The 27,547-nt window shown below is 40.8% G+C and overlaps 1 protein-coding gene across 1 annotated transcript in view; it reads left to right on the forward strand.

Moving 5' to 3' along the window:
• STXBP5L (syntaxin binding protein 5L) overlaps positions 1-27,547 on the forward strand; it is a 228,629-nt gene that overhangs the window by 22,003 nt on the left and 179,079 nt on the right. The window contains 2 exon segments of the mRNA XM_080656813.1: positions 17,613-17,710; positions 21,119-21,200. Of these exon segments, the coding sequence (XP_080512939.1) occupies positions 17,613-17,710; positions 21,119-21,200 (180 nt within the window).

Here is a 27,547-nt window from a genome sequence, read left to right on the forward strand (position 1 = left end):
ATTTGACTATTTAGGGTCTTTTGTGGTTCCTTACAAATTTTAGGATATTTTTCATTCTATTTCTGTGAAAAATGCCATTGGGATGTTGATAGGGGTTGCACTGAATCTGTATACTGCTTTAGGGAAACATGGATATTTTAACAAAGTTAGTTCTTTCATTCCAAGAACACAGAATGTCTTTCCATTTCTTTGTGTCTTTTTAAATTTCTTTGAACAATGTCTTATGGTTTTCAGTGTACAAGTCTTTCACTTCCTTTGTTTATTTCTAGGTATTTGATTCTATATGTTGTGGTTGTAAATTGTATTGTTTTCTTCATTTCTCTGTCTGATAGTTTGTTGTTAGTACATAGAAACTCTCAGATTTTTGTGTAGTAATTTTATATCCTGCCATTTTATTGTATTTGTTTATTATTTCTAATAATTTTATGGTGAATTCTTTATAGAGTTTTTTATATATAAAATCATATCATCCACAAATAGTGATACTTTTACTACTTCTTTTCAGTACAGATGCTTTATATTTCTTGGTTAATTGCTCTGAATAGGACTACCAGTACTGTGTTGGATACAACTGGCTAGAGTTGGTATCCTAGTCTTATTCCTGATCTTATAGGAAAAGCTTTCAGTTTTTTATCATTGAGTATGATGTTAGCCATGTATGACCTTTATTATGTTGAAGCGCTTTTTTCTCTATCCATTTTATTGAGCGAGTTTTATCATAAATGGATGTATCTTGTCAGATGCTTTTTCTGCATCTGTTGAGATAATCATATGATTTTTATATTTTGTTAATGTGGTTTATCATGTTGATTGATTTGTGGATGTTGAACTATCCTTTCACCCCTGGAATGAATTCAGCTTGATCATTGTATATGATCCTTTGAATGTATTGTTGTATTTCTTTTGTTTTTATTTTATTGAGGATTTTGACATCAGATATTGGCCTGTAATTTTCATTTTTTGTCATGTCCTTGCCTGCTTTTGATATTAGGGTAATGTTGGCCTCATGAGTTAGGAAGCATTCCCTCCTCTTTGATTTTTTGGAAGAGTTTGACAAGGGTAGGTATTAAATCTTCTTTGAATGTTTGGTAGCATTCACCAGTGAAGTCATCAGTCATGGACTTTGTTTTTGGGAGGTTTTGATTACTAGTTCAATATCCTTACTAGTGATCAATCTATTCAGGTTTTCTAATTCCTCATGATTCATGCTAGGAAGGTTGTATGCTTCTGAAAACTTGGTCATTTCTTCTCGGTTGTCCACTTTGGTGGTGTATAGACTTCCATGTATTCTTGTATAGCCCTTTATGTTTCTGTAGTGTATTTTGTAACTTCTCTTTCATTTATGTTTTATTTTAGTTTTCTCTCTTTTTTTCCTTCGTGAGTCTAGCTAAAATTTTGTCAATTTTGTTTAGAGAACCAGCTTTGTTTCATTAATATTTTTATTGTGTTTATATTCTCTATTTCATTAATTTTTGATGTGATCTTTTATTATTTTCTTAATTCTACTAACTTTGAGCTTCATTTGTTCATTTTCTACTTCCTTAAAATGTAATGATAGGTTTTTGTTTTTGTTTTACATCTTTATTGTTGAGATTATTATAGATGTCCATCTTTTTTCCTCCCATTGCTTCCTTCTGGTTCCCACCCAGCCCTAGGCCTTCGCCACCCTATTGTTTGTGTCCATAGGTAATGCATATCTATCTACCCTGTTTCCCCGAAAATAAGACAGTGTCTTATATTAATTTTTGCCCCCAAAGACACGCTAGGTCTTATTTTCAGGGGATGTCTTATTTTTCCATGAAGAAGAATACGGTACACATTTATTGTTAAATGAAAAAAAAGGAAATTTATTACCTGTATACGGTACGGTAGTACGGTAGTTGTCAACACAAACCAGACAAACTGTGAATCCTACAGTATCAAGAATTTACTCATTTATTCAATGACAATCATGTCATCATCTTCTGGAACATCATCATAACAATCCAATTCCTGAATTTCCTGGTGAATTTCTTGTGACTCCATTTCTTTCAGAATCAGTGGACCAAATCTCTCATGTTTAGCAATAGCACTGTCTTTAAATGAGTACTTCTTGTCAAGGTAGCCTGCTCGCAGTGCATTTGCAATGCAACTGTCAGTGATTTTCTCCCATGAATTCTTCACCCAAGTCACAACTTCTTGCAGTTTAGGTTTCACAAAGTTTCCACGCTGATTTCTCTCCATTCTATTTTCAATGTAGTCATTAATTTCCATGGTCAAATTGTCTTTGAATGGCTTGTTTATTGCAATATCAAGAGTCTGGAGATAGGCTGTCATTCCTGCGGGAATCATTATCTGATCTATTTTTCTTTTGTGAAGAAATGTCTTCATGTCTTTAGCGCGGTGAGTGCTGGCTGCATCCCAGACTAGCAGACCTCTTTGGCTCCCTCGCATAACAAGCAGCAGCATTAAATCGACCCACTTCCTTATAACTGCTTGTGTGGCCCAGACTTTTTCAGTTTCAAGAATAAAAATGCCCAAAACACGTTCAATCTTTTCCTTCTTGCCCTTAGAAATGATTAAAGGTGGGATTTTAGTGCCATCCAGACGAATTGCCAAAATACAGGAAACACGTGCACTTTCGTAAGCAGTGGAGGGAATGTACGCTAAGGAGGCACCCCACTGTTCAATTGTTGTTTGAGATGGTTGGCCCATAAACACTGCAGTTTCATCCATAGCAATCATGTTGGAAAGATGGTATTTAGAGAAGTCAGCATCATCAATAAAGGACTTGAATGCAAGTGCTCGCTTAATGACTTGAGTATCTTCCAACCTAAACAATGTTGTAGATCTTCTTAAAGACAGTTCACTTCACTGAAGGAAATTATCCAGCCAGTGTTGTGATGCTTTGAAGTCTTCGGGGGCTATGTCAAACTGTGGTGCCATTGCATGGGCAAATTCTTGAATCTGAGCCCTATTCACAACCAAAGCCTTTGCTCTCCTGTCAACAACCCATTCACAGATCAGGTCTTCCAGCTCGGAAAATAATGGTTGCCGACCTGATCCACCCTTGTGCTTTTTAGCATTTCCCTTGTCCACTTGTTCATTGAGGTTACCATACTCTGCTCGCCATTTTCGGACCAATTGGATACTCAACATCTTCTCTTTGCAGAAAGCAGTAAGATTTTGGCCCCAAGAGTCTTCCACGATTCCTTTCTTGTACTCCACGGAGTAGATTTTCTTTTTGCGCTCATTTCTAGGGGTAAAAAAAAAGGAATTGGGGTATCAAGGTTGGGGGAGGGGGATCACTCAAAATGACACGGGGGATCAGAGGGGGGAATCAAAATGGCACAGGAGAATCAGAGGGGGGATTACCATTTTAGTAACCCCTTTTGATCCTCCTGTGTCATTTTGATTGTCTCCCTGATCCTCCTGTGTCATTTTGATTGTCCCCTCTGATCCTCCTGTGTCATTTTGATTGTCCCCTCTGATCCTCCTGTGTCATTTTGATTGTCCCCTCTGATCCTCCTGTGTCATTTTGATTGCCCCCTCTGATCCTCCTGTGTCATTTTGATTGTCCCCTCTGATCCTCCTGTGTCATTTTGATTGTCCCCTCTGATCCTCCTGTGTCATTTTGATTGCCCCCTCTGATCCTCCTGTGTCATTTTGATTGTCCCCTCTGATCCTCCTGTGTCATTTTGATTGTCCCCTCTGATCCTCCTGTGTCATTTTGATTGCCCCCTCTGATCCTCCTGTGTCATTTTAAGAGATCCCCCTCCCCCTACCTCTGTGCCACTGAACACCTTCACCAGACATCCCCCCTACCCCTTTATCAGACATTTACCCCCTGGGGCCTGCCTAGGGACCATCACTGGGCTTGCTGGGGCCTGGATCTGGGCTGGAGCAGGGTCTGCCACTGACTGAGAACCTTCAGTTATCATGAAGGCGGCCGCGAGCATCAGGTAGTGTCACCAGAGACAGACCAGCACTCACCACCTTTGCCGTGTCCCATCCGCTCTAATCCTCCTGTTCTTTTACACGCATCTGCGAAAGTCTCCTCCTCTCTCCTGCCCTGCGCTCACCGCTCGCTCCGACCTCCGCTCCGCCTCCATACAGCAGTGACATCAGGACTCCGCGTAACGTCACTGGTTGCTAGACGCCAGTCGGGGCGGCCCTAGCGACCAGTTTACGGTAAATTAATTTTCATTCTGAGACAGAGCCTGGAGGCCTTATTTTCGGGGGATGCTTTATATTTCACTCAGAAGGAAACCTGTAAGTGGGTCTTATTTTCGGAGGATGTTTTATTTTCGGGGAAACGCAGTATATCTATATCTATATCTATATATATCTATATATCTATATCTATATCTATATCTATATCTATATCTATATCTATATCTATATCATCTATATGGCTAAGTATCCATCTGACCAGTAGCTATTACATGTACTGACCACCAGGGGGCAGATGCTCAACACAGGAGCTGCCATGATGTGCACTGGCCATTTAAAAATAAGTGGCCCCATGGACTTGGCGCCAACAAACCAACACTCAGCTTCCCCCATGTGGGACATAGGCCCCGCCACCACCCCAGAGTGACACCCCACCAAATTGCAGCCAATGCTGCCAAGACCCCATGGTGCAAAGTGTGGCCCACAGTCCAGCCCACCCCAGAAATGGTCACTGTGGGTGCCAGGTAATGACTTCATGTAGTCCGGCTTCCTCTCCCTAGCGACTAGCCTCCTTGGAGTTTCTTCAGCCCAGGAACCCAACTTGCTTTATAGCCAGGTGAAAACATTTTACAATTTAAACAAATGTTTGAATCATTTTCCCGTGCCTCATCTCATTTGATCCTCACAAAAGTCTTGGAGTAGGTCGATAGGAGACTCAGTAGAATCATATTTTCTTTTCATTAGCAAGGCACAACTTGTGATATTAAAATACTTCTAATTAATTTCCTTTCAATGTGCACGAATCTGTGCACTGGGACACTAGTATGCATATAAGATCTTTGTTTAATCTCTTCCTGCCCACCTCCCTTCTCTCTGAGAATCATCAGTCTTTTCCATTTACATGCCTATGATTCTATTTTATTCACCAGTTTATTCTACTCATTAGATTTCTTATTAATTTTGATTTCTAGATTCAATTGTTGGTAGATATGTATTTGTTCCCATTTTGCTGTTAATATTTTTTATCTTTTTCATTTTCTTCTTCTTAAAGAATACCCTTTAACATTTCATATAATACTGGCTTGGTGGTAATGAACTCCTTTAGCTTTTTCTTGTCTGTGAACTTCTTTGTCTAACGTTCAATTCTAAATGATAGCTTTGCTGGATAGAGTAAATCTTGGTTGTAGGTCCTTGCTATGCATCACTTTGAATATTTCTTGCCACTCCCTTCTGGCCTGCTTAGTTTCTGTTGAAAAATCAGCTGACAGTCATATGGGTGCTCCCTATTAGGTAACTAACTGCTTTTCTCTTGCTGCTTTTAAGATTCTCTCTTTGTCTTTAGCCCTTGTCATTTTAATTATGATGTGTCTTGGTGTGGGCCACTTTGGGTTCTTCTTGTTTGGGACTCTCTGTGCTTCCTGGACTTGTAAGTTTATTTCTTTCACCAGGTAGGGGAAGTTTTCTGTCATTATTTCTTTAAATAGGTTTTCAATATTTTGCTCGCTCTCTTCTTCTGGCACCCCCATAATGTGAATGTTGGTATGCTTGAAGTTGTCCCAGAGGCTCCTTACACTATCTTCATATTTTTGGAATCTTACTTCTTTTTGCTCTTCTGTTGGGTGTTTTTTGCTTCCTCATATTTTAAATCGTTGATTTGATTCTCAGAACCCTCTACTCTAATGTTGAATACCTGTATATTATTCTTTATTTCATTCAGTGTATACTTAATTTCTGACTGGTCCTTTTCCATGTGTTTGGCATTCTCACCAAGATTCTTGAAAGTCTCACTAAGTTTCTTGGAGGTTTCTAGAAGATACTTGAGTAACCTTATAACAGTAGTTTTGAACTCTATATCCAGTTGTTTGCTTTCTTCTATTTCTTTAATTTGTGACATGTTTCTTTGTCTCCACATTTTGGCTGCTTCCCTGTGTTTGTTTCTATGTATTGGGAAGAGCTACCATGTCTCCTTGAGTTGGTAGAGTGGCCTTGTGTAGTAGGTATTCTATAGGGCCCAGTGGCTCAACCTCCCCAGTCACCTGAGCTGGGAACTCTAAGTGCACCCCTCTGTGGGCTGTGAGCACAGTCTTGTAGTTGAGACTTGATTGCTATTGGTGTCACTGGTAGGAATTGACCTCCAGGCCCATTTGCTATGAGGTCCAACTGGGATTACAGTGGGAGAGCTGCTATGCAGGAGACACCCCTGTGGAGTAGGACTTCAGTGGGGCTTTGGTGCTTACTGAGTCTGCCCCTTGAATGTGTTGCTTATGAATGTGTAGAGCTGTAATCTGATATGGTCTCACACTGACCACTGGGTACACTGGCTCTTGGGTCTCCAGGGAGGTGCAAAGTCGGCCACTGCCTGGAGCCACCAGCAGGAGCTACAGAGAAATCTTCAGATTCCTCCTTTTTGTATGGGGTTTGGAATTGACCAGATGTGGCCCAGTTATGAAACAAGGCAGGCGGGTACTGATGCTGAGTCTTGGGCCTTTTATTGATAGGTTTGGGGCTCCCTGACCCAGCAACAGCTTGTTTGAGATTTTCAAGGACAGGCCATTTGTATGCAAAAGCCACTGCAGGCAACTTGGGTGGGCTTGTAAATTGGATGAGGTGGGGTCTTAGGGAATCACCAGTGCAGAGCAAACAGAAATGGCTGCCAGTTAGCCCTGAGACTGGGGAGGTCCCAGTACAGGAACAATGATCCCTGTACCTCCATCTGGGAGAAAGCCACCCCCAAGTTCCTGCTCCTATGCCAAACCAATGTGTCCCTCAGGGCCTCGCCCTGGTGCTGGAGCTCAGAGGAAGCAGGACCTTGTAAGTTCAGTTCAGGATGCCAGCCTTTCAAGAGGAACAGCTGTGTCTCCAGCAGCCTCTGTGTCACTGAGTTCCAATCCACACTGGTTTTTACAGCTCTGGGATCCTGGTCTGGGGGTCTTTGCTCCTCTGGGAGGCTTCTGCAGAGATGATCTCCTTCCCGATTAAAGAAGTGGCACACTTGGGTGCTGGACCCACCCATTCTGTGCTTCTGCATCTCCTACCAGTCTCAGTGTGCTTTCTTCTTACTTCTCTAGTTGTAGGACTTCCATTCAGCCAGCTTTCCAGTGGTTCTAGATAATCGTTGTTCTATATTTTAGTTGGAATTTTGATGTGGTTGTGGGAGGCGGCGAGTATAGGTATATACCCTATGCCGCCATCTTGGTTCCCTCTCCATGATGGTTTTTTTGTATTTCAGATTTTTCTTGTTTCTCAAGGTAGGCCTGTTTGCTATAAACTTCCTTCTTAATATTACTTTTGCTTCATCCCAAAGATTTGGTATGTTGTGTTCTCATTTTCATTTGTCTCTATCTATGTTTTGATTTATTATTTTATTTCTTTATTGACCCAATAGTTGTTCACTAGCATGTTTTTTAGTCTCCACATTTTTGTGATTTTTCCAGCTTTCTTCTTGTAGTTTTCTTGTTTTGTACAGTTGTGGTCAGAAAAGATGCTTGATACGATTTCAGTCTTCTTGAATTTATGGAGACTTGTGTCTTAACATATGGTCTATCCTTGAGAATGTTCCATGTACACTTGAGAAGAACGTATTCTGTCTTTTAGGGATGGGAAGTTATATAAATATCTGGTATAATATGTCATTTAAGGCTGATGTTTCCTTGTTGACTTTCTAGCTGGATGATCTATTCATTGGTGTAAGTGGAGTGTTAAAATCTCCTACTATTAGCCCTAACCAGTTTGGCTCAGTGGATAGAACATCAGCCTGGGGACTGAAGGGTCCCAGGTTCGATTCCAGTCAAGGGCATGTACCGTGGTTGCGGGCACATCCCCAATAGGGTGTGTGCAGGAGGCAGCTGATAGATGTTTCTCTCTCATCGATGTTTCTAACTCTCTATCCCTCTCCCTTCCTCTCTGTAAAAAATCAATAAAATATATTTTAAAAAAATCTCCTATTATTGTCTGCTGTCTTGTCATATTAAGTATGTTAAAAATTGCTTTATATATTTTGTTGCTCCTAGGTTGGATGCATATATTCTTAAAATGTTATGTCTTCCTGATGGATTATCTCCTTTATTATTATAAAATGTCTATCTTTGTCTCTTCTTACCTTTTTTGTCTTGAAATGTACTTTGTCTTATATAAATATGGTTACATCTGCTTTTCTCTGGATACAATTTGCTTGGAGTATCTTCTTCCACATTTTCACTTGAGCCTATGTTTGTCTTTGGAGCTGAGATGAATCTCCTGAAGTCAGCATATAGTTGGGTGTTGTTTTTTAATCCATCCATCTATTCTGTGCCTTTGGTGAGTTCAGTTCATTAACATTGAGGTTGATTTTTGATATATGAGGACTTACTACAGTCATTTTATTTTTTGATTTCTGGTTCCATATCTCCAATGTTTCCTTTCCCTCATGCTTATGTTTGTTATTTTAGTTTGGTGGTTTTCTATGATGTTTTTGTTCATTTAGTCTGTTTTTGTATTTCATGTCTCAGCTCTGGATTTATTTTGTGATTAACATGAAGTTTATGTAAAATGTCTCAGACAAAATAGTTCCTTTTTCTTCTTATAGCATCTTATCTTCATTCACATACCAGTTCAATTCTTTTCTTCTTCCCTTATTATATTCTTTCTAGAGGCCCGGTGCATGAAAATTCATGCACTTGAGGGGGGGGGGTCCCCTCAGCCCGGCTGCACCCTCTCCAATCTGGGACCCCTCAGGGGATGTCTGACTGCCAGTTTAGGCTCGAGTGGGATCAGACATCCCTCTCACAATCCGGGACCACTAGCTCCTAACTGCTCACCTGCATGCCTGCCTAATTGCCCCTAACCGCTCTGCCTGCCGGCCTGGTCACCCCTAACTGCTCTCCCCTGCCAGTCTGATCCCCCTAATCACCTCTGATTCAGCCACGGTCCCAAGGGATGTAATTAGCATATTACCCTTTTATTAATATAGATTTTCAAAAATTATTTCTTTTTATGTTGTGTATTTGTTACTAAATTGCAGTAGAGTTATTTATTTATTTGTGTTAATCTTCACCTGAGGATATTTTTTCACTGATTTTTAGCTAGAATGGAAGGGGGGGTGGGAAAGAGGGAGAGTGGCAAAGAGGGAGGGAGGGAGAGAGAGAGGGAGAGAGAGAGAGAGGGAGAGGGAGAGGGAGAGGGAGGAGAGAGAGAGAAAGAAACATCAATGTAAGAGAGACACATCAATTGGTTGCCTGCTAGGGCTGAGGATCTAACTTGCAATCCAGGGATGTGTCCTTGATCAGGAATCAATCAGACGACCCTTTGGTTTGTGTGGCCAGTGCTCTAACCACTGAGTATACTGTCCAGGGCTAGAGTTATTTTCAACGCTTTTTCACCCCTTAACATTTATGTTATAATTAAGAGTTTAACACACTTTTTAAAACTTATTAATTGAATTTATTTGGTTGACATTGGTTAGTAAAATTACATAGGTTTCAGGTGTACAATTCTATAATACGTCATCTGTATATTGTATTACATGTTTACCACCTCGTCTCCTTCCATCACCATTTATCTCCTCTTTATCCTTGTCTACCTCCTCCCATCCCCTTTCCCTCTAGTAACCACCATACTGCTGTCTGTGTGAGTTTTTTTCCCTTAATCCCTTCACATTTTTCACCCTGCACAACCTGACAGCTGTCAGTCTGCTCTCTATCTATGAGTCTGTCTCTATTTTGCTTATTAGTTCATTAAAATGAAATCATATAATACTTGTTTTTTTTCTGACTGGCTTATTTCACTTAGCATAATGCTCTCCAGGTCCATCCATGCTGCTGCAAATGGTAAGAATTCCTTCTTTTTTATAGCAGCATAGTATTCCATTGTGTAGATGTACCATAGTTTTCTAATCCACTCATCTGCTGATGGGCATTTAGGCTGTTCCCAAATCTTAGCTATGGTGATTTGTGCTGCTATGAACATAGGGGTACATATATCCTTTCTGACTAGTGTTTTTAGTTTCTCGGGGTATAATCCTAGAAGTGGGTTACTGGGTCAAATGGGAGCTCCATTTTTAGTTTTTTGAAGAAACTCCATACTGTTCTCCACAGTGGCTGCACCAGTCTGCATTCCCACCAGCAGTGCACGAGGGTTCCTTTTTCTCCACATCCTCGCCAGCACTTGTCGTTTGTTGATTTGTTGATGGTTGCCATTCTGACAGGTGTGAGATTTGCATCTCGTTTTGATTTGCATCTCTCAGATAATTAGTGACTTTGAGCATTTTCATATGTCTCCTGGCCTTCCTTCTGTCTTCTTTTGAAAAGATTCTATTTAGGTCCGTTGCCCATTTTTTTATTGGATCATTTATCTTCCTTTTATTAAGTTGTATCACTTCCCTGTAGATGTTGGAGATTAAACCTTTATCAGTGATAACATTTGCAAATATGTTCTCCCATACAGTGGGCTTTCTTGTTTTGTTGATGGTTTCTTTTGTTGTGCAAAAGCTTTTTATTTTGATGTAGTCCCATTTGTTTATTTTCTCTTTAGCTTCCATTGCCCTAGGAGCTGTATCGGTGAAAAAATAAACAAATGGCATGACATCATATGTCTGAGATTTCTCTGCCTGTGGATTCCTCTAGCATTTTTATGGTTTCCCATCTTATGTTTAAGTCCTTTATCCATTTTGAGTTAATTTTTGTGTATGGTGAAAGTTGGTAGTCTAGTTTCGTTTTTTTGCATGTATCTGTCCAATTTTCCCAGCACCATTTATTGAAGAGACTGTCTTGATTCCATTGTATGTTCATGCCTCCTTTGTCAAATATTAATTGAGCATAGTGGTTTGGGTCGATATCTGGGTTCTCTATTCTATTTCATTGTTCTATATGCCTGTTCTTGTGCCAGTACAGGGCTGTTTTGAGAACAGTGGCTTTGTAATACAGCTTGAAATCTGGTATTGAGATCCCACCTACTTTGTTCTTCTTTCTCAGGATTGCTGCAGCTATTCGGGGTCTTTTTTTATTCCAGATGAATTTTTGGAGAGTTCTTTCTAGGTCTGTGAAATATGCCGTTGGTATTTTAAGGGGGAGTGCACTGAATCTATAGATTGCGTTGGGTAGTATGGACATTTTAATGATGTTGATTCTACTAGTCCATGAACATGGTATGTTCTTTTATCTGTTTACGTCTTCCTCTATCTCTTTTTGAGTTTATTCTTGTGTATGGTGTGAGAAAGGTGATCTAGTTTCATTTCCTTGCATGTATCTGTCCAGTTTTCTCAACACCATTTAGTGAACAGACTATCTTTACTCCATTGTATGTTTTTGACTCCTTTGTCAAGTATCAAATGACCATACAGGCATGGGTTGATTTCTGGGCTCTTTTTCTGTTCCACTGATCTGTATGTGTTTTTATGCCAGTATCCTGCTGTTTTGATTACTGTTGCTTTGTAGTATAGTTTGATATCAATGGTGGGGGAATGCGGTGGTTGTTGGAGATCTGGGTTCCTGAACCTGGCAGGCTGCCTCCGCGTTCCATATGGCTGCTGGAGCTGCTGTGCTGTAGACACATTCCAACTACAGCTATGAGGCTCTTGAGGCTCTGCCACAGTCCTCAGGAGAGGGAACTGGATTCTCAGGTGCCAAGACTGTTTCTTCTCCACTCTTACTCTTCACCAGACAGTAGTGTGGGACTGCACCCTGATGCCTCTACTGCTACTGCATTTACTGGGGTGGTGGCAGGTACTGTCTTTGTCTTCCCTCCTGTCTCCCCTAGGTGTTCCAATACCCCCACTCAGATGTACCAATGTGTGGCTCTCTCATTTATGCTAGTGTGTTGAGCAGAGGAATCTTTGTTGGATTATGGATGTCTGATTAGTTGTAGATTTAAAGTTTGATACTAAGAGTCCTCTCACTTCACTGTGATGCTATTGTCACTCTAGATTTTGTTTTTTAACACAGATTGAATGTCTTCCTCTTGTTAATACATGCTTAGGTAAGTGTCTAAACAGTTCCTCTCCCTGGAGGCAACCAGTGTTATCAATCTTTTGTATATCCTTCCAGAGATAGTTATTGCATATATATGTAAACATGGTTTTATCATTTAGCAAAAATTGTAGTATAATATACATACTTTTTTTCATACTTTTTTTCCTTAACAATATATCTTATCTGTCATTCCATACAGGTCTACTGTATTCTTTCTATGAGTTGTATAGTATTCAATGATATGGCTGTGCCATAATTTATTCTATCAGTTCCTTATAGGTAGACATTTAAAAGTCAGTTATTATTACATGTTGTAATAAACTCCCTTATATATAAGCCTTCCCTGTATGTACATTCCTAGAAATTGAGTTGCTTAGTCAAAGATGTATATATTTTTTTCATTTTATTTATTTATTTTTTAAATCTTTATAGTTGAAAGTATTACATATGTCCCCTTCCCTCCCCCCATTGAATTCTTCTAGCCAGCCCACACCTCCCACCCCACGCCTTCACCACCCTATTGTCAGTGACCATTGGTTATGCATATATGCATACAAGTTCTTTGGTTGATCTCTTCCTACTACCCAATCTCCCCTGCCTTCCCTCTGAGGTTCGAGATGTATATTTACAGTTAGTATTTTAGTATTGAAATTTCTCTCATTTATGTTTGTTGTAATTAATCTACATTCTTTCCTTACTGTTTGAATTTTATTTTATACTAGAGGCCCTGTGCATGAAATTCATGCACGAGGGGGGGTGTCCCTCAGCCCAGCCTGCACCCTCTCCAATCTGGGACCCCCGAGGGATGTCCGACTGCCCGTTTAGGCCCGATCCCAGTAGAATCGGGCCTAAACGGGCAGTCAGATATCCCTTTCACAATCCAGGACTGTTGGCTCACAACTGCTCGCCTGCCTGCCTTCCTGATTGCCCCTAACTGCTTCTGCCTGCCAGTCTGATCACCCCCTAACCCAGGGGTGGGCAAACTTTCTGACTCGAGGGCCACAATGGGTTCTTAAACTGGACCGGAGGGCCGGAACAAAAGCATGGATGGAGTGTTTGTGTGAACTAATATAAATTCAAAGTAAAGAAGCGAGGGGAGAGCAAGAGAACCGGATAGAACAGCCAGATCCGGCCCACGGGCCGTAGTTTGCCCAAGGCTGCCCTAACCACTCCCCTGCCAGCCTGATTGATGCCTAACTGCTCCCCTACCAGCCCGATTGCCCCTAACTGCCCTCCCCTGCCAGTCTGGTCACCCCCAACTGCTCTCCCCTGCAGGCCTGGTCCCCCCAACTGCCCTTTCCTGCAGGCCTGGTTGCCCCCAACTTCCCTCCTCTGCCGGCCTGGTCACCCCTAACTGTCCTCCCCTGCAGGCTTGATTGCCCCCAACTGCCCTCCCTTGCAGGCCTGGTCCCTTCCAAGTGCCCTCCCCTGCTGGCCATCTTTGTGGCAGCCAACTTGTGTTCACATGGGGACAACCATCTGACCACTTGGGGGCAGCCATCTCGTGTTGGAGTGACAGTCAATTTGCATATTACGCTGTTATTATATAGGATATTTTAACAACTCAATTGAGGTATAATTCAAAACCACACAATTCATCTATTTTAAATGTACATTTCAGTGTTTTTTTAATATATTCACAGGGTTGTGCATCTATCATCACAGTTAATTCTCAAACATTTTTATTATCCCCCAAATATGGCTGTTACCCTCCAATCCTCTTTTCTCACCCTTTTATCTAGGAAGCTTCTAAGCTACTTTCTGTCTGTATAGATTTGTTTATTCTAGACATTTAACAAAAATGAAATCACACAATATGTGGGATTTTGTGACATTTATTTTAATGCTTTTTGATTTTCTCTTTTATTTTTGCTATATGTTTTATATCCCTTTTCCAGTGTTGAGGGATATATGTTTATTTTATGTGTGTTGAGGAAAACAGTACACACACACAAAGAGTTGTGTGTGAATTGATTTAGTGATTACTTTCAGATTTTTCTAAACCAATCTTTAATTCCTACTTATCTAATAGAGTTAAGTCTGAAATGAATGGAATATTTTGGATCTGATGTTTGCTTACTTTTTAACTTCATTTTAAGATGTGATGTTTAGCATACTTTCATCCTGTACTCTTACTCCTATTAAGCCTTTTATTGGTATGCAGTAATTCTGAGCTGTTGTGTCACAGTGTTAATTTTATGAGAGCTTTTCAATTTAGAAACTGTCCTTGATTTTTGCATTATTTTAACTTGTCTACTTACTAGTAAATTAAGTTTAAATAACTATTAAAAGTTATCTCTACATTTATTGTTTTCAATATGCACTATTCATGTTTTTATACTAAGACCTCTCTTAAGATTCTTTTAATTTATGATAGTTCCCCTTCTCCCCCCTCTGCACCGACCCCCCTCACCCCCCCCCACCCTCCACCCCATGCTATTGATAATTGAAGAAACTAGATCATTTGTCTTACAGAATTTTCCACATTCTGTATTTGGTTGATAGCTCTTAACTTCAGACTTTTTAAAATGGGGGCAGTCACTTAAGAAGGAAATAATGCTGCAAATCACCTATTTCCCTTGATATACACCCTTATTTCCAGGGCATGTTATTGTCATGATCAAGGTAATCTTCTTTATAGTTGTGATAATGTTGATGAGTATTGAATCATGATTTGGCTTTGCTATTTGTTGTCTGCCAAAAGTACTTATTCTAGGGTTTGGCAAAGGAATCAAATCCAATCTAAAGATATCATTGGAACTATCACAATAGTCATTGTAACAATTTTAGTATATGATCAGGGCTTTAGTTTCATAATTCTGTTCTGCCCCATCTAATACAAATGTGACTGCTCTGTTCCTAGTCCTAAAGCTAATGAAGGATTATTTTTCATTATCTTGTTCTACTCCTAAGAATCCTATATAATAAAGAGGGAATATGCTAATTGACCATCACTCCGTCACAAAGATGGCTGCACCCACAGCTGAGGCCAAGTTCCCATAAGGAGCCTTAATGAGCAATCAGCAGGGACCTGAGGCTACTCCCTCCCCCACCCCTGGGGAGCTTGGGGGACCTCAGGCCACATCCTCTGCCCTAGCATCAGGCTGGGGGACCTCAGGTCGCACCCGCTGCCCCAGTGCCAGGCCAGGGGACTTGAGGCCACATCCCCCACCCAGCGGGGCTTGATGGGGGACCTCAAGGTGCACTTCCTGTCCTGGTGCTGGGCTAGGGGACCTCAGGCTGCTCCCCCCCACCCCAGCGCCAGGCCGGGGGACCTCAGGCCATGCCCCCCACCAGGTGGGCTTCACAGGGGACCTCAGGCTGTGCCCCCTGCCCTAGCACCAGGCCAGGGGACCTGAGGCTGCTCCCCCCTGCCTGGCTGGGCTTGACAGGGGACCTCAGGGCATGCCCCCCACCAGCGGGGCTTGCTGGGTCCGGGGAACTCAGGCTGCTCCCCTGCCCAGTGGGGCTTGACAGGGGACCTGAGGCTGTGCCCCCCTGCCGGTGGGGCTTGATGGGGGACCTGAGGCTGTGCCCCCTCCCCGCCTGGCGGGGCTTGACGGGGGACCTCACGCCATGCCCCCCACCCAGCAGGACTTGACAGGGGAATCTCAGGCCATGTCCCCCACCTGGCAGGGCTTGATGGAGGACCTCAAGGCACACCACCTGCCCCAGTCTGGGCTGGGGGCCCTCAGGACAACCCCCTCCCATCCTGGCACCGGGCCAGGGGACCTGAGGCTACCAGGGGACCTAGACTCTGACAGAAGGAAGGTTTTCATATACATTTCACTAATTTTCTTTCATTTCTGACACTTCTATTATAGAGAAAGGGCAAATAGCAATATTAAATTATTTCTTCTAATTAATCCCCTTTTAATGTGCATGAATTTCATGCACTGGGTCACTAGTAATTTATATAGAAGCAGAGGCTAATTAGTATTGACTCATCTGCTTTATCTTGCTAGGGAAAGACAAGTGAATACCTACACACATACATACATACATATATACTCACCACCTAGATTTGATAGTTATCATTTTGCTATATTTATTTTATCATCCATGTATCCACCCATCTATCCATGTTACTTTTTTTGATGCATTTTAAAGTAAGTTGCAGATGTCAGCACACTTTACCTCCTAAAACTTCAATATGCATATCATGAACATTATATTATAATAATTTTTATCTTTTTTGAGGTATAATTTCATACATAGAAATCACAAATTTAATTGAACCATTTATGAATTTTGAATTTTGATGCAATCTAGACCTCTCTCAAAATATAGAATATGCCCTGGCTGGTTTGGCTCAATGGATAGAGCATCAGCCTGCGGATGGAAGGGTCCCAGGTTCAATTCTGGTCAGGAGCACATGCTCGGGTTGCAGGCTGGATTCCCAGTAGGGGGCATGCAGGAGGCAGCCGATCAGTGATTTCTCTCTCATCATTGATGTTTCTATCTCTCTCTCCCTCTCCCTTACTCTCTGAAATCAATAAAAATATTTTTAAAAATATATAGACTATTACTTCACTCAATAAAGTTCCGTCAGATCCTTTCCCAGTCAGTGCTGCTCAGGTCAACCACTGATCTGATTTTTTTCATCATATTTTAGTTTTACTTGTTCAAAATTCAATATGACTGTAATTATACTATATGCACTCTTTTGCATATTGCTTTTTTAATTTAGCATAATGTTTTTGAGAATCCATGTTGTTGCATCTTTCAGTAGTTTTTAATTGTTTAATAGTATTCTATTTTATTAGTATATGACAGTTTTGTTTTTTTATTCTCTTTTTGTTGGACATCTTGGCTGTTTCTAGTTCGTTGTATATAAAGTTGTTAGGGCCATACTTATACTAATTGCTAGAGGCCTGGTGCACGAATTCATGCACCAGTGGGGTCCCTCGGCCTGGCCTGCGGGATTGGGCCGAAACCAGCTCTCCAACATTCCCTGAGGGGTTCTGGACTGTGAGAGGGTGCAGGCCATGCCAAGGGACCCCACTGGTGCATGATCGGGGCCGGGGAGGGACGCGGGAGGTTAGCAAGCCCGTCTCACTTAGTCCCAATCAGCCAGACCCCAGCAGCAAGCTAACCTACCGGTTGGAGCATCTGCACCCTGGTGGTCAGTGCATGTCATAGCAAGCAGTTGAGCAGCCTTAGCATATCATTAGCATATTATGCTTTGATTGGTTGAACAGCCAACCGGTCAACTGGACACTTAGCATACTAGACTTTTATTATATAGGATTATGTTGTACATATGTTCTTTATTTTCTTGGGTACACACATATGAGTGAAGTTTCTAGGTGATAGGACAAATATATATTTAATTTCATAAGAAATTGCAAGACATTTTTCCAAAATGGTTGTGTCATTTTACACTCCTACCAACATTTCGTGATAGGTTTTTTTAAGCAAAAAAAGAATATTATTTTAATCATCCTAGTGGTTGGATAGTGGTATTTGTGATTTTTATTTCCCTGATGACTATTTTTACTATTTTCTCTCTTTCAGACAGTCCGGCATGGTTTTCCTTATCAGCCCACAGCATTAGCCTTTGATCCAGTTCAGAAAATCTTGGCTATTGGGACGAGAACAGGTGCTATACGAATGTATCCTTAAGTTTGTGTTCATTACTTGCTATATTAATAACAATTATATTTTCTTAAGTATTCAGATGAGTGAATATATTTGTAACCACATAAAAATTATTGTTTCTTTAGAACTAACAATTGTGAAAACCAGCATTGTCAAATTTATTGGCCTATTTTTAAAAAAATATTCTTACTAGAGGCCCAGTGCATGGATTCATGCACTGGTAGGGTCCCTCAGCCTGGCCTGCACCCTCTCACAATCTGGGACCCCTCAGGGGATATTGGAGGCCTGGTGCACAGATTTGGTCTGATCCTCGCAGGCCAGGCCGAGGGACCCCACTGGTGCATGAATCCATGCACTAGGCCTCTAGTATGCATATAAAATCTTTGCCATCTGTATAAGAAATAATACAGAGAAATCCCATGTATTCTTTACCCAACTTCTAATAGTAACATCTTATTAAACTATAGTGTAATATTACAACAAAGTTATTGATATTGATACACTCAAGGTACAGACCATTTCTATCATCACAGTGATTCCTCATGTTACCTTTTTGTTGTTGTTGTTTTTAATCCTCATCTGAGGATATTATTTCCATTGATTTTTAGAGAGAATGGAAGGAAGGAAGAGAGACAGAGAGAGAGAAACATAGATGTGAGAGAGATACATGGATTGGTTGCCTCCTGCATGCACTCCGACTTGGGCCAGGGGTTAGCCTGCAGCCAAAGTACATGCCCTTGACTGGAATCAAACCCGCGACCCTTCAGTCTGAGGGCCCATGCTCTAACCAGTGAGAAAAATCTGCCAGGGCTTCATGTTGCCCTTTTTAAAAAATAGGTTTTTATTGATTTCAGAGAGGAGGGGAGAGAGAGAGATAGAAACATCAATGATGAGAGAGAATCATTGATTGGCTGCCTCCTGCACGCCCCCCACTGGCAGCCCAGGCATGTGCCCTAACCAGGAATTGAACCATGACCTCCTGGTTCATAGGTCGATGCCCAACCACTGAGCGTATGCCAGTCAGGCTTATGTTGCCCTTTTATAGTCATACCCTAGCTCTCCAATTCTCCCACCCCCACACATGACTCCTGACAGTCACTAATTTTTTTATTTGTCTGTTAATTCTCTCAAATTCTGAGAGTAGATTAAATTTGGTTCTCCAACCCTGTTTCTGTATATATTTATTTTTCTTTCCAGCTCTATTAGTTTTGCTTTTTGTTTTTCAGGGCTCTGCTGGTTGGTGTGCACATATGTATGACTAGAGGCTCAGTGCACGAATTCATGCATGGGTGGGGTCTAGCTGGCCCAGCCCAATCTGGGTGGATCAGGGCTGGGCCTGTTGGGAGGAGGAGACAGCGGGAGGTTGGCCAGCCAGCCCGCCCTGATCGGGGCCTGATGAGGGCTGGGCTGGCAAGGGGGAGGGGCCGTGGGCAATTGGCTGGCTGGCCCTGCCCCCGATTAGTGGGGTGGAGTGATCGGGGGCGGGGCCACTTGGGGAGAGGGGCCATGGGCAGTTGGCCAGCCTGCCCTGCTCCTGATCAGAGTGGGGGGGCCGATTGGGGGCAGAGCTGGCTTGGGGGAGGGGCCACGGGGTGGTGGGGACCCATAAGGGGCGGGGCCAGGTGGGGGGAGGGGCTGCGGGAGGTTAGCTGCCGGCCCCACTCCTGATCGAGCCAGTTTGCTGGCCTAAGTGGGCATCATAGTGACCGGTCATTCCAGTCGTTATAGCGTTCTGGTCGCTGGCTTTTTATATATATAGATTGTTATGTCTTTCTGGTAGATTAATTCCTTTATCATTATATAACATCTTTATTTGTCTCTAGCAACTTTCTTTGCTCTGAAATCAACTTTACTTGATATTAATATAGGAACTCCTGCTTTTTAAAAAATAATGTTTGCATGATGTATCTATTTTAATTCTTTTATGTTAAACTTACCTATGGCTTTGTATTTGAAGTGAGTTTATTATAGACAACATGAATCATTTTTTCTGTTTTATTCTTTTTGAGGTATAATTGACATATAATTCTGTGTTTGTTTCAAGTGTACAACATAATGATTTGATGTTTGTGTATATGTTGAAATGATCACAATAAGTCTAGTTAATAGGCATCACCACACACAGTTACAAAATTTTTCTCTTGTATTTTCCACTGTCTTAGTAACTTTCAAATATACAGTACAGTATTATTAACTGTAGTTACCATGCTGTGTATTACATCTCCAGATATTATTTATTTTATAACTGGAAATTTGTACCGTTTGACCATCTTACCAATTTGGCCCCCTAATTCTTGCAACCACCCATTTGTACTCTGTATCTATCATTTTGGTGTTTTGGGTTGTTTATTTGTTTGTTTTTTTGTAGATTCTACACATGTGAGACAATACAGTATTTGTCTTTCTCTGTCTGACCTGTTTCACTCAGCAAGATGCCTTCAGTGTCCATCCATGTTGTCACAAATGTCCTTCTTTTTAATGACTGAATTATATTCCATTGTAGGTATATGTACTACATTTTCTTGATTCATTCATTCATCAGTGTACACTTCAGTTGTTTCCATATCTCAGCTATTGTAAATAATTATGAATTGAATATGGGGATGCATATATTTCTTCAAGAGAGTGATTTCATTTTCTTTCTGGGACTGCCCTAGGAGCTGGGGCTGTGTATAGGGCCTTTTCAGGATCTCTGGGGGCACAGACAGAAATTTATCCTGTTTTGTGCCTGTGCCAGCAGGCCTGCTTGACACAGAAGCTCAACATAGGCTGAGGCAGGGGGCTAATGAATTACAGAGCCATTTCAGACTCGAATCTATAATCTGATCAAATTTCGTAGCCTTACCTCTAGGGGCTTCCACACTGCAGCTGAAACAGGCTGGAGCTGGCTCAAAGACTATTTCTGAGTCCACAACCGGGACCAAGGTCTCTATGCCTATTACCTGATCCATTTGTGGGCTTGACTCCTCTGGGTCCCTTGGTGTATGGTGTTTGCTGATGACAAATCCAAATCCAAACTGGGCTGTAACCACATTCTCAGGTGTACAGAGCTATTTCCATATTGTTTTGGAGAGCTGGATGTGAGCCTGCCTTCTCAAAATGGTTCTCTTCATTCTGGGACTGCCCCAGGGTTTCACAATCTCCTACTTGAATCTAGTAGGCTTCCATGAAGGCCACTTTGTCTGTATATGGATGCCAGATTATTTTTGTTGTGAGGGATGTCTTTTTTGGCCATTTTGCTGATACCCCGTGCTATATAATACAATTTGCATTAACAAAGACTAAGATTTTTCAACTATTTACAAAAGTTAGGATAACTGAAAAGCAAAATATAAGTTATTAGATAAGTTAGTTTATTTTTTTTTCTTGTTAGTAGAAGTGCTAATTAAAATGTTAGAATCCTTGACTTTTATTTATATTAGACTCGGGAGACCTGGTGTTGATTGTTATTGCCAACATGAAAGTGGTGCAGCTGTCCTGCAGCTCCAATTCTTGATCAATGAGGTAAGGATTTCCTTTTTACTATTTCTCTCTCTCTCATACTGCATTCATTGATATAATCTTTTTATATTTTGATTCTAAATGCTTAAAGATATATATGTATATAGTATTATTCATGGTCAAAGTTTTCATAAAAACGGTACTCCAGTATTTGTCAGTTTATTACATTTTAAAAGAAAAAGTTGTATATCTTAGAAGATCCTGTTATTATGCAGAATAATTTGTAGATTATGTAAATGTTTTTTTAAATATTACTGAAATATTTCACTTGATTCAGTTACCATAAAACTTTTCTTCTATACACTCTCTGCCCACCAACTTAAAATTTATAATCCAGCACTAGTTTCATGTTTTGTCTTTATCCTCCATGAAATAATCTTTTCACTTATGTACCTATGGGCTCTTTTATCTGTGTGTATCTCCATGTACATATGTTGGTATATGTATGAATTTGTATATATTTATGTATCCATAGCTATTATGACAATTGGTGCCTACCCTACCCATATTTTATAAACCTATGGTGATTAGGAACTTCCTAAGACAAAATATTTATTTATAAAGTTCAGAAAGGTTGAAGATCTTCTATTAGTTGATGGATAAGGTCATCTCAACTAAAAAAAATTTTTTTTTTTTTTTTTTTTAGTGGGAAGATGTTTTATTTAGTTTGAGTGGCCATCTCATAGCCTTTTATTTTTTATTTATTTATTTTTTTTATATATTTTATTGATTTTTTTACAGAGAGGAAGGAAGAGGGATAGAGAGTTAGAAACATCGATGAGAGAGAAACATCGATCAGCTGCCTCCTGCACACCTCCTACTGGGAATGTGCCCGCAACCAAGTTACGTGCCCTTGACCGGAATCGAACCTGGGACCCTTCAGTCCGCAGGCCGACGCTCTATCCACTGAGCCAAACCGGTTTTGGCAGCCTTTTATTTTTTAAAAATATTTTTAATAGATTTTTTTTTTTTTTTTAAGGAGAAAGTAAGGGAGAGGGAGAGAGAGAAACATCAATGTGAGAATAAAAACATCGATTGGCTGTCTTCAGCACGCCCCCTACTTGGGATTGAGCCCACAACTCAGGCACTGGCCCAGAACAGGAATGGAACTGGCAATCTTCTTTCAGTGCCCAACCAAGTGAGCCACACCAGCCTGGGCGTAGACCTTTTTTAAAAAAAAAAAATATTTTAATCCTTTAATTACAGTTGAGATACAATATTGTATTACTTTCAGGTGTACAATATAGTGAATATATATTTCTATAACTTACTAAGGGTTCACTCCAATAAGTCTAGTACCCCTCTGACACCATACATAATTATTATTATATTATTAACTATATCCCTATGGTGTACTTTATTCATATCTCTGTGACTGTTTTTCTAACTGGCAATTTGTACACTTTTTAAAAAATTTGTTTAAAGTATTACATATGTCTCCTTTTTCCTCCATTGACCCCTCCCCGCCACTACCACCCCCCCAGCACATGTCTATTTTGTCTAATTTGTCTAAATTGTCCAGTTTGTTGGAGTAGAGTTGTTCGTAGTATTTTTTTACAATCCTTTGTATTTCTGTGGAGTCTGTTGTTACTTCACCTCTTTCATTTCTGACTTTGTTTATTTGGGTCCTCTCTCTTTGTTTCTTGGTGAGCCTCGCTAGAGGTTCATCAATCTTGTTTATCCTTTCAAAGAACCAGCTCTTGGTTTTGTTGAACTTTTGTATTGTTTTTTTTTGGTCTCTCTGTTGTTTATTTCCATTCTGATCTTTATTATTTCCTTCCTTCTGCTTACTCTGGGCTTTTCTTGTTGCTCTCTTTCTAATTCTTTGAGTTGTTGGGTTAGATAATTTATTATCATTCATTCTTTCTTTCTTTTTTTTTTTTTTTTTGAGGTAGTCCTGTAGAGCTATGAACTTCCCTCTCAGGACTGCTTTCACTGTGTCCCATGGATTTTGGATTGCTGTGTTTTCATTGTCATTTGTTACCAGGATGCTTTTTATTTCTTCTTTGATCTCTTTGGTAACCCAATCATTGTTTAATAGAATGCTATTTAGCCTCCAAGAGTTTGGGTTTTTATCATTGTTTAATTGTAGTTGATTTCTAATTTTATACCATTGTGATCTGAGAAGATGCTTGATATGATTTCTATCTTCTTGAATTTGAAGAGACTTTGCCTGTGCCCCAATATATGGTCTATCTTTGAAAATGTCCCATGTGCACTTGAGAAGAATGAATATTCTGTAGCTTTGGTGTGAAATGTTCTGAAGATGTCAATTCCATCTGATCTAGTGAGTCATTTAGGATTGCTATTTCTTTGCTGATTTTTTGTTTAGAGGATTTATCGAATAGTGTCAGTGAGATATTAAAGTCTCCCACTTTGATTGTATTGCTGTTGATATCGTACAGAAGTTTTTTTTATGTATTTGGGTGCTCCTATATAGGGTGCACATATGTTTACCAAAGTTATATCCTCTTGTTAAATTGTATTAAATTCCCTTTAGTATTATGAAGTGGCCCTCCTTATCTCTTGTTATGTCCTTCACTTTGAGGTCTGTTTTGTCAGATATAAGTAACCTGTATTCCTTCTTCCCTTCCTATTTCTTTTTATAGCAGTCTCTTTAGTATTTATTGCATTGCTGGCTTAGTAGTAATAAACTCCCTTATGCTTTTTTTTTGTTTGTGAAGCTCCTGATTTTACCTTCAATTTTGAATGATAGCCTTGCTGGGTATAGTAGTCTTGGATTCAGTCCCTTGCTTTGCATCACTTTGTATATTTCATTCCATTCCTGTCTGGCCTGATGTGTTTCTTTTGAGAAATCAGTTGATAGTCTAATGGGAGATCCCTTGTAGATAACTTTCTGTCTCTCTCTGACAGCCTTTAAGATTCTTACTTTGTCATTGATTTAATTATGATGTGTCTTGGTGTCAGTCTTTTTGGATTCATCTTGTTTGGGACTCTGTGAGCTTCTTAGATTTTTGTGAGTTTTTTCTTCCCAAAATCAGGGAAATTTTCCGTCATTATTTCTTCAAACAGATTTTCTAGTACTTGTTTAGCTTCCTCTCAGTCTGGCACCCCTATTATGTGGATGTTGTTTCATTTCATGTTGTCTCATATCTCCCTTAGGCTCTTCTCCTGCTTTTTATTTTTCCAGTTGCTGCTCTGCTTGGGTGTCTTTACCTTTTCTTCTGACTCACTGATGTGGTCCTCAGCTTCTTCTGGTCTACTGTTGATACTTTCCATTGTGCTCTTTATTGCAGCTATGTCATTCTACATTGCCTCTTGATTCTTCTTTATTTCCTTTTGATTCTTACACATGTTAAATTTGTCTTCCATCCTTTACAGCATCCTTATAACTATGGCTTTGAATTCTTTCTCTGACAAATTGCTTGCCTCCATTTTGTTTATTTCCTTTTCTGGTGATTCCTTCTTTTCTTTCATATGGGGTTGTTTCTTTGTCTCTTCGTTTTTGTTATTCCTTTGTGGTTGTTTCTATGTACTAAATCAAACTTCTATGTCACCCAGATTTTTTTGAGTTTGTCTTATATAGTAGATATTTTGTGGGAATCAGTGTGCAATCTCTCAGGTCTTCTGGGCTGCATGTCCTTGGGAATCCCCCTACTTGTGATATTTGGGTTCTCTTGGTGTAGTTGGGTCTTGAGTGTTATTGTCCCATTCATGGATGGAGTCTTCTCTCAGGGTGTCTGGTTATGAGGCTCACTCTGTACCACGTTGACTGAACAACACAAAATACAACTCAACAAGACATGACACAAATGGAACAAAAGACGAATGTACTCATGACACCGATAACCCCAATAAAAGTGACCACCAGAGAAAAGAGAATTAGGAAAGAGAAAAGGGAGCAAAAATGATGTTGAGAAAAGGAAAAAAGTAGGAGAGAAAAGAAAAAGAAGAAAAAAGAAGGCTGAGATCTAGTATATTGGGAGAAAACACCAAACCACAAAACAAATAAGCCAATAATGCAAACAACAAACATCCAGAAAAAGGAGGGGACAGAATCTGTAGAGGCAGAGATTATACAGAAAGTAAGCTTAAGGAATTGAATGAATAGGGGAAGGACCACGGTTTAGTATAGAGAAGGTAGAAGGAGAATGAGTGGAAAAGAAGAAAACTAAAAAACAAAATAATAAATAAAAAAATAAGATAAAAGAAACAAAAAATTTTAATTCATCTATTTTTGGAAAAGGAGGATAGAGGAGAGAGCAGATAGGCTTGAATTGAGTGAGTGAAACTAATTGAGCCATTAGGAAAAGAAGAGAGCAAGAGAGGAAAAACAAAAGCATTTAAAAAATTGGATAGCAAAGAAAGAGAAAAGGGAAGGGTGCATGGACATGGAGCAGGGGTGAGGAAATTAGATATGAGTAAGCCAACAGAGACTACAATAATAATAACGTCAAGAAAGCAGATAAGATCAGTTTTTAACAAGGGGTAAGAAGAAAGGGGAGAGAAAAACTAAAGTGGGGACAGGAGAAGAGAAACAGGATGAAAAAGGAGAAGTGCCCTGGCTTGTTTGGCTCAGTGGATAGAGCGTCGGCCTGCGGACTGAAGGGTCCTGGGTTCAGTTCCAGTCAAGGGGACATGCCTGGGTTGTGGGCTCGATCCTCAGTGGTAGGCATGCAGGAGGCAGCCAAACAGTGATTCTCTCTCATCATTGATGTTTCTATCTCCCTTTCCATTCCTCTCTAAAAACAATAAAAATATTTTTTTTTTAAAAAAAAGAGAAGTGAGTAAGAAAAGGATATAAAAAGAAAAACTAAATGTTAAAAAATAAAAATAGAATGAAGAATAAATATTTCTTTTCCGCATCCAGCGCGGCTAGAGAGCGGTCCGGTTTCTGAGTAGGGGCTTCTGGGGATTGAGAAAATGAAAGAGACAGACACAGAGATGGAAGGAAAAAGCTGGGGCTAGGTGGGACCACTGTCCTCTGATGGAGAGACAGGGACCCAGAACCAATACAGCGTGTTTATTTTATGCAGCAAAACCCAGGAAGTTTTACTAAAAGTCAAGACAAAGGAGATTATGTGCATTCTTAGGTGGGCCCGAGTTGTATTCATTCCTGGTGCTTGGCTGGATTTAGATAAACAAAACCCACCCCCCTGGCACCTGGGCAGAAAGGTCAAACTGACAACACTCCTGCCTCTGGCGAGGCATGTTTCCAGGATGTGGCTCTACCAATGCCACTGGATTCAGCTGACAATAATTAAAGAAATACTCATGTGCCTTCCCAGGTGCTCTCCACAGAAGAAAAATAATACAAAAAGTAAAAGATAAAAAACAAAAATGAAAAAATTTAAATAAAAGATAAAAAATAAAAAAGTGAAGTGTCGTTCACTTCATCCGAGTTTTAATGCCTCATGGGGGCTGGTTTAAGACCCCATTCTACTGTCTTTCTGCCACTTCCCAGTTTCCTGTTAGGTAGTCAGCACCGTGTTGGAAGTTCCCAGCAATCCACTGCTCCTCTGTGTCTGTCTCCACAGCCTTGGTTGCAAGCAGGCAGGACCAATCTGCCCACTTTGTTTGTCTGCCTGCTGTCAGTCTTAATTTACTCCAGTGTCTATTTCCGACATGAGCTTTAGGTGGGGGTGTTGCTGTGTTAGTTTCTGGACTAAATGGCCCCTCATCCCAGTCCCCAAGGGCTCCCTGGGGCTATTCAGAGTCTTTGTATCCTCTGCAAAGCTTGAGGCTGGGTGCAGCTGCCCTAGCTTCCCTAAGGCTGCTGGAAGGGGCTGGCTCTTCAGGAGAAAAATGGCTGCTTAAGTTTGGAGAGTCCAGAATGTGTCAGTGCCAGATTCCTGGTCACCTCTCCCTGTTCTGCACCCTTTCACAGCCTCTCCCCAGCCTCCACAAAACTGCACCTCCACCTGCATCACAGCCTCAGTGAGTGTTTGTAATTGAAAGGTCCTATGAACTGGGTTTAGCAAATAAAAAACAGGCAAAACAACCACGCCACTGCAAATTTCTCTCCCCCCAGGAAAGGGAAAACATTTTAAAAAACATCTATAAAGAGATAATATGCTAATTGGTCCTTACTTTGTCACAGTCATGACCAGGCTGCACGCCTGCGTGCAGGCCCATGGCGCTGCCCAGCCCAGAGGGGGGCATCAGGATGGGGGCAGGGCCTCAGCGGAGAGCTCTCAGCACTCCTGCACCGGTGTCTGAAGGTGCGGAAAGGAAGGGAGAGCACATAGGCAGTTAGGAGGTTTAGGCCAGGAGGGGAGAGCAGATAGGCAGTTAGGGGGATCAGGCCAGGAGGGGAGAGCAGATAGGCAGTTACAGGGATCAGACAAGGAGGGGAGAGCAGTTAGGGGGATCAGGCCAGGAGGGGAGAG

Source organism: Plecotus auritus (genome assembly GCF_963455305.1).
Source record: "Plecotus auritus genome assembly, chromosome: 2".
In the NCBI taxonomy this organism is placed as follows: Eukaryota; Metazoa; Chordata; class Mammalia; order Chiroptera; family Vespertilionidae; genus Plecotus; species Plecotus auritus.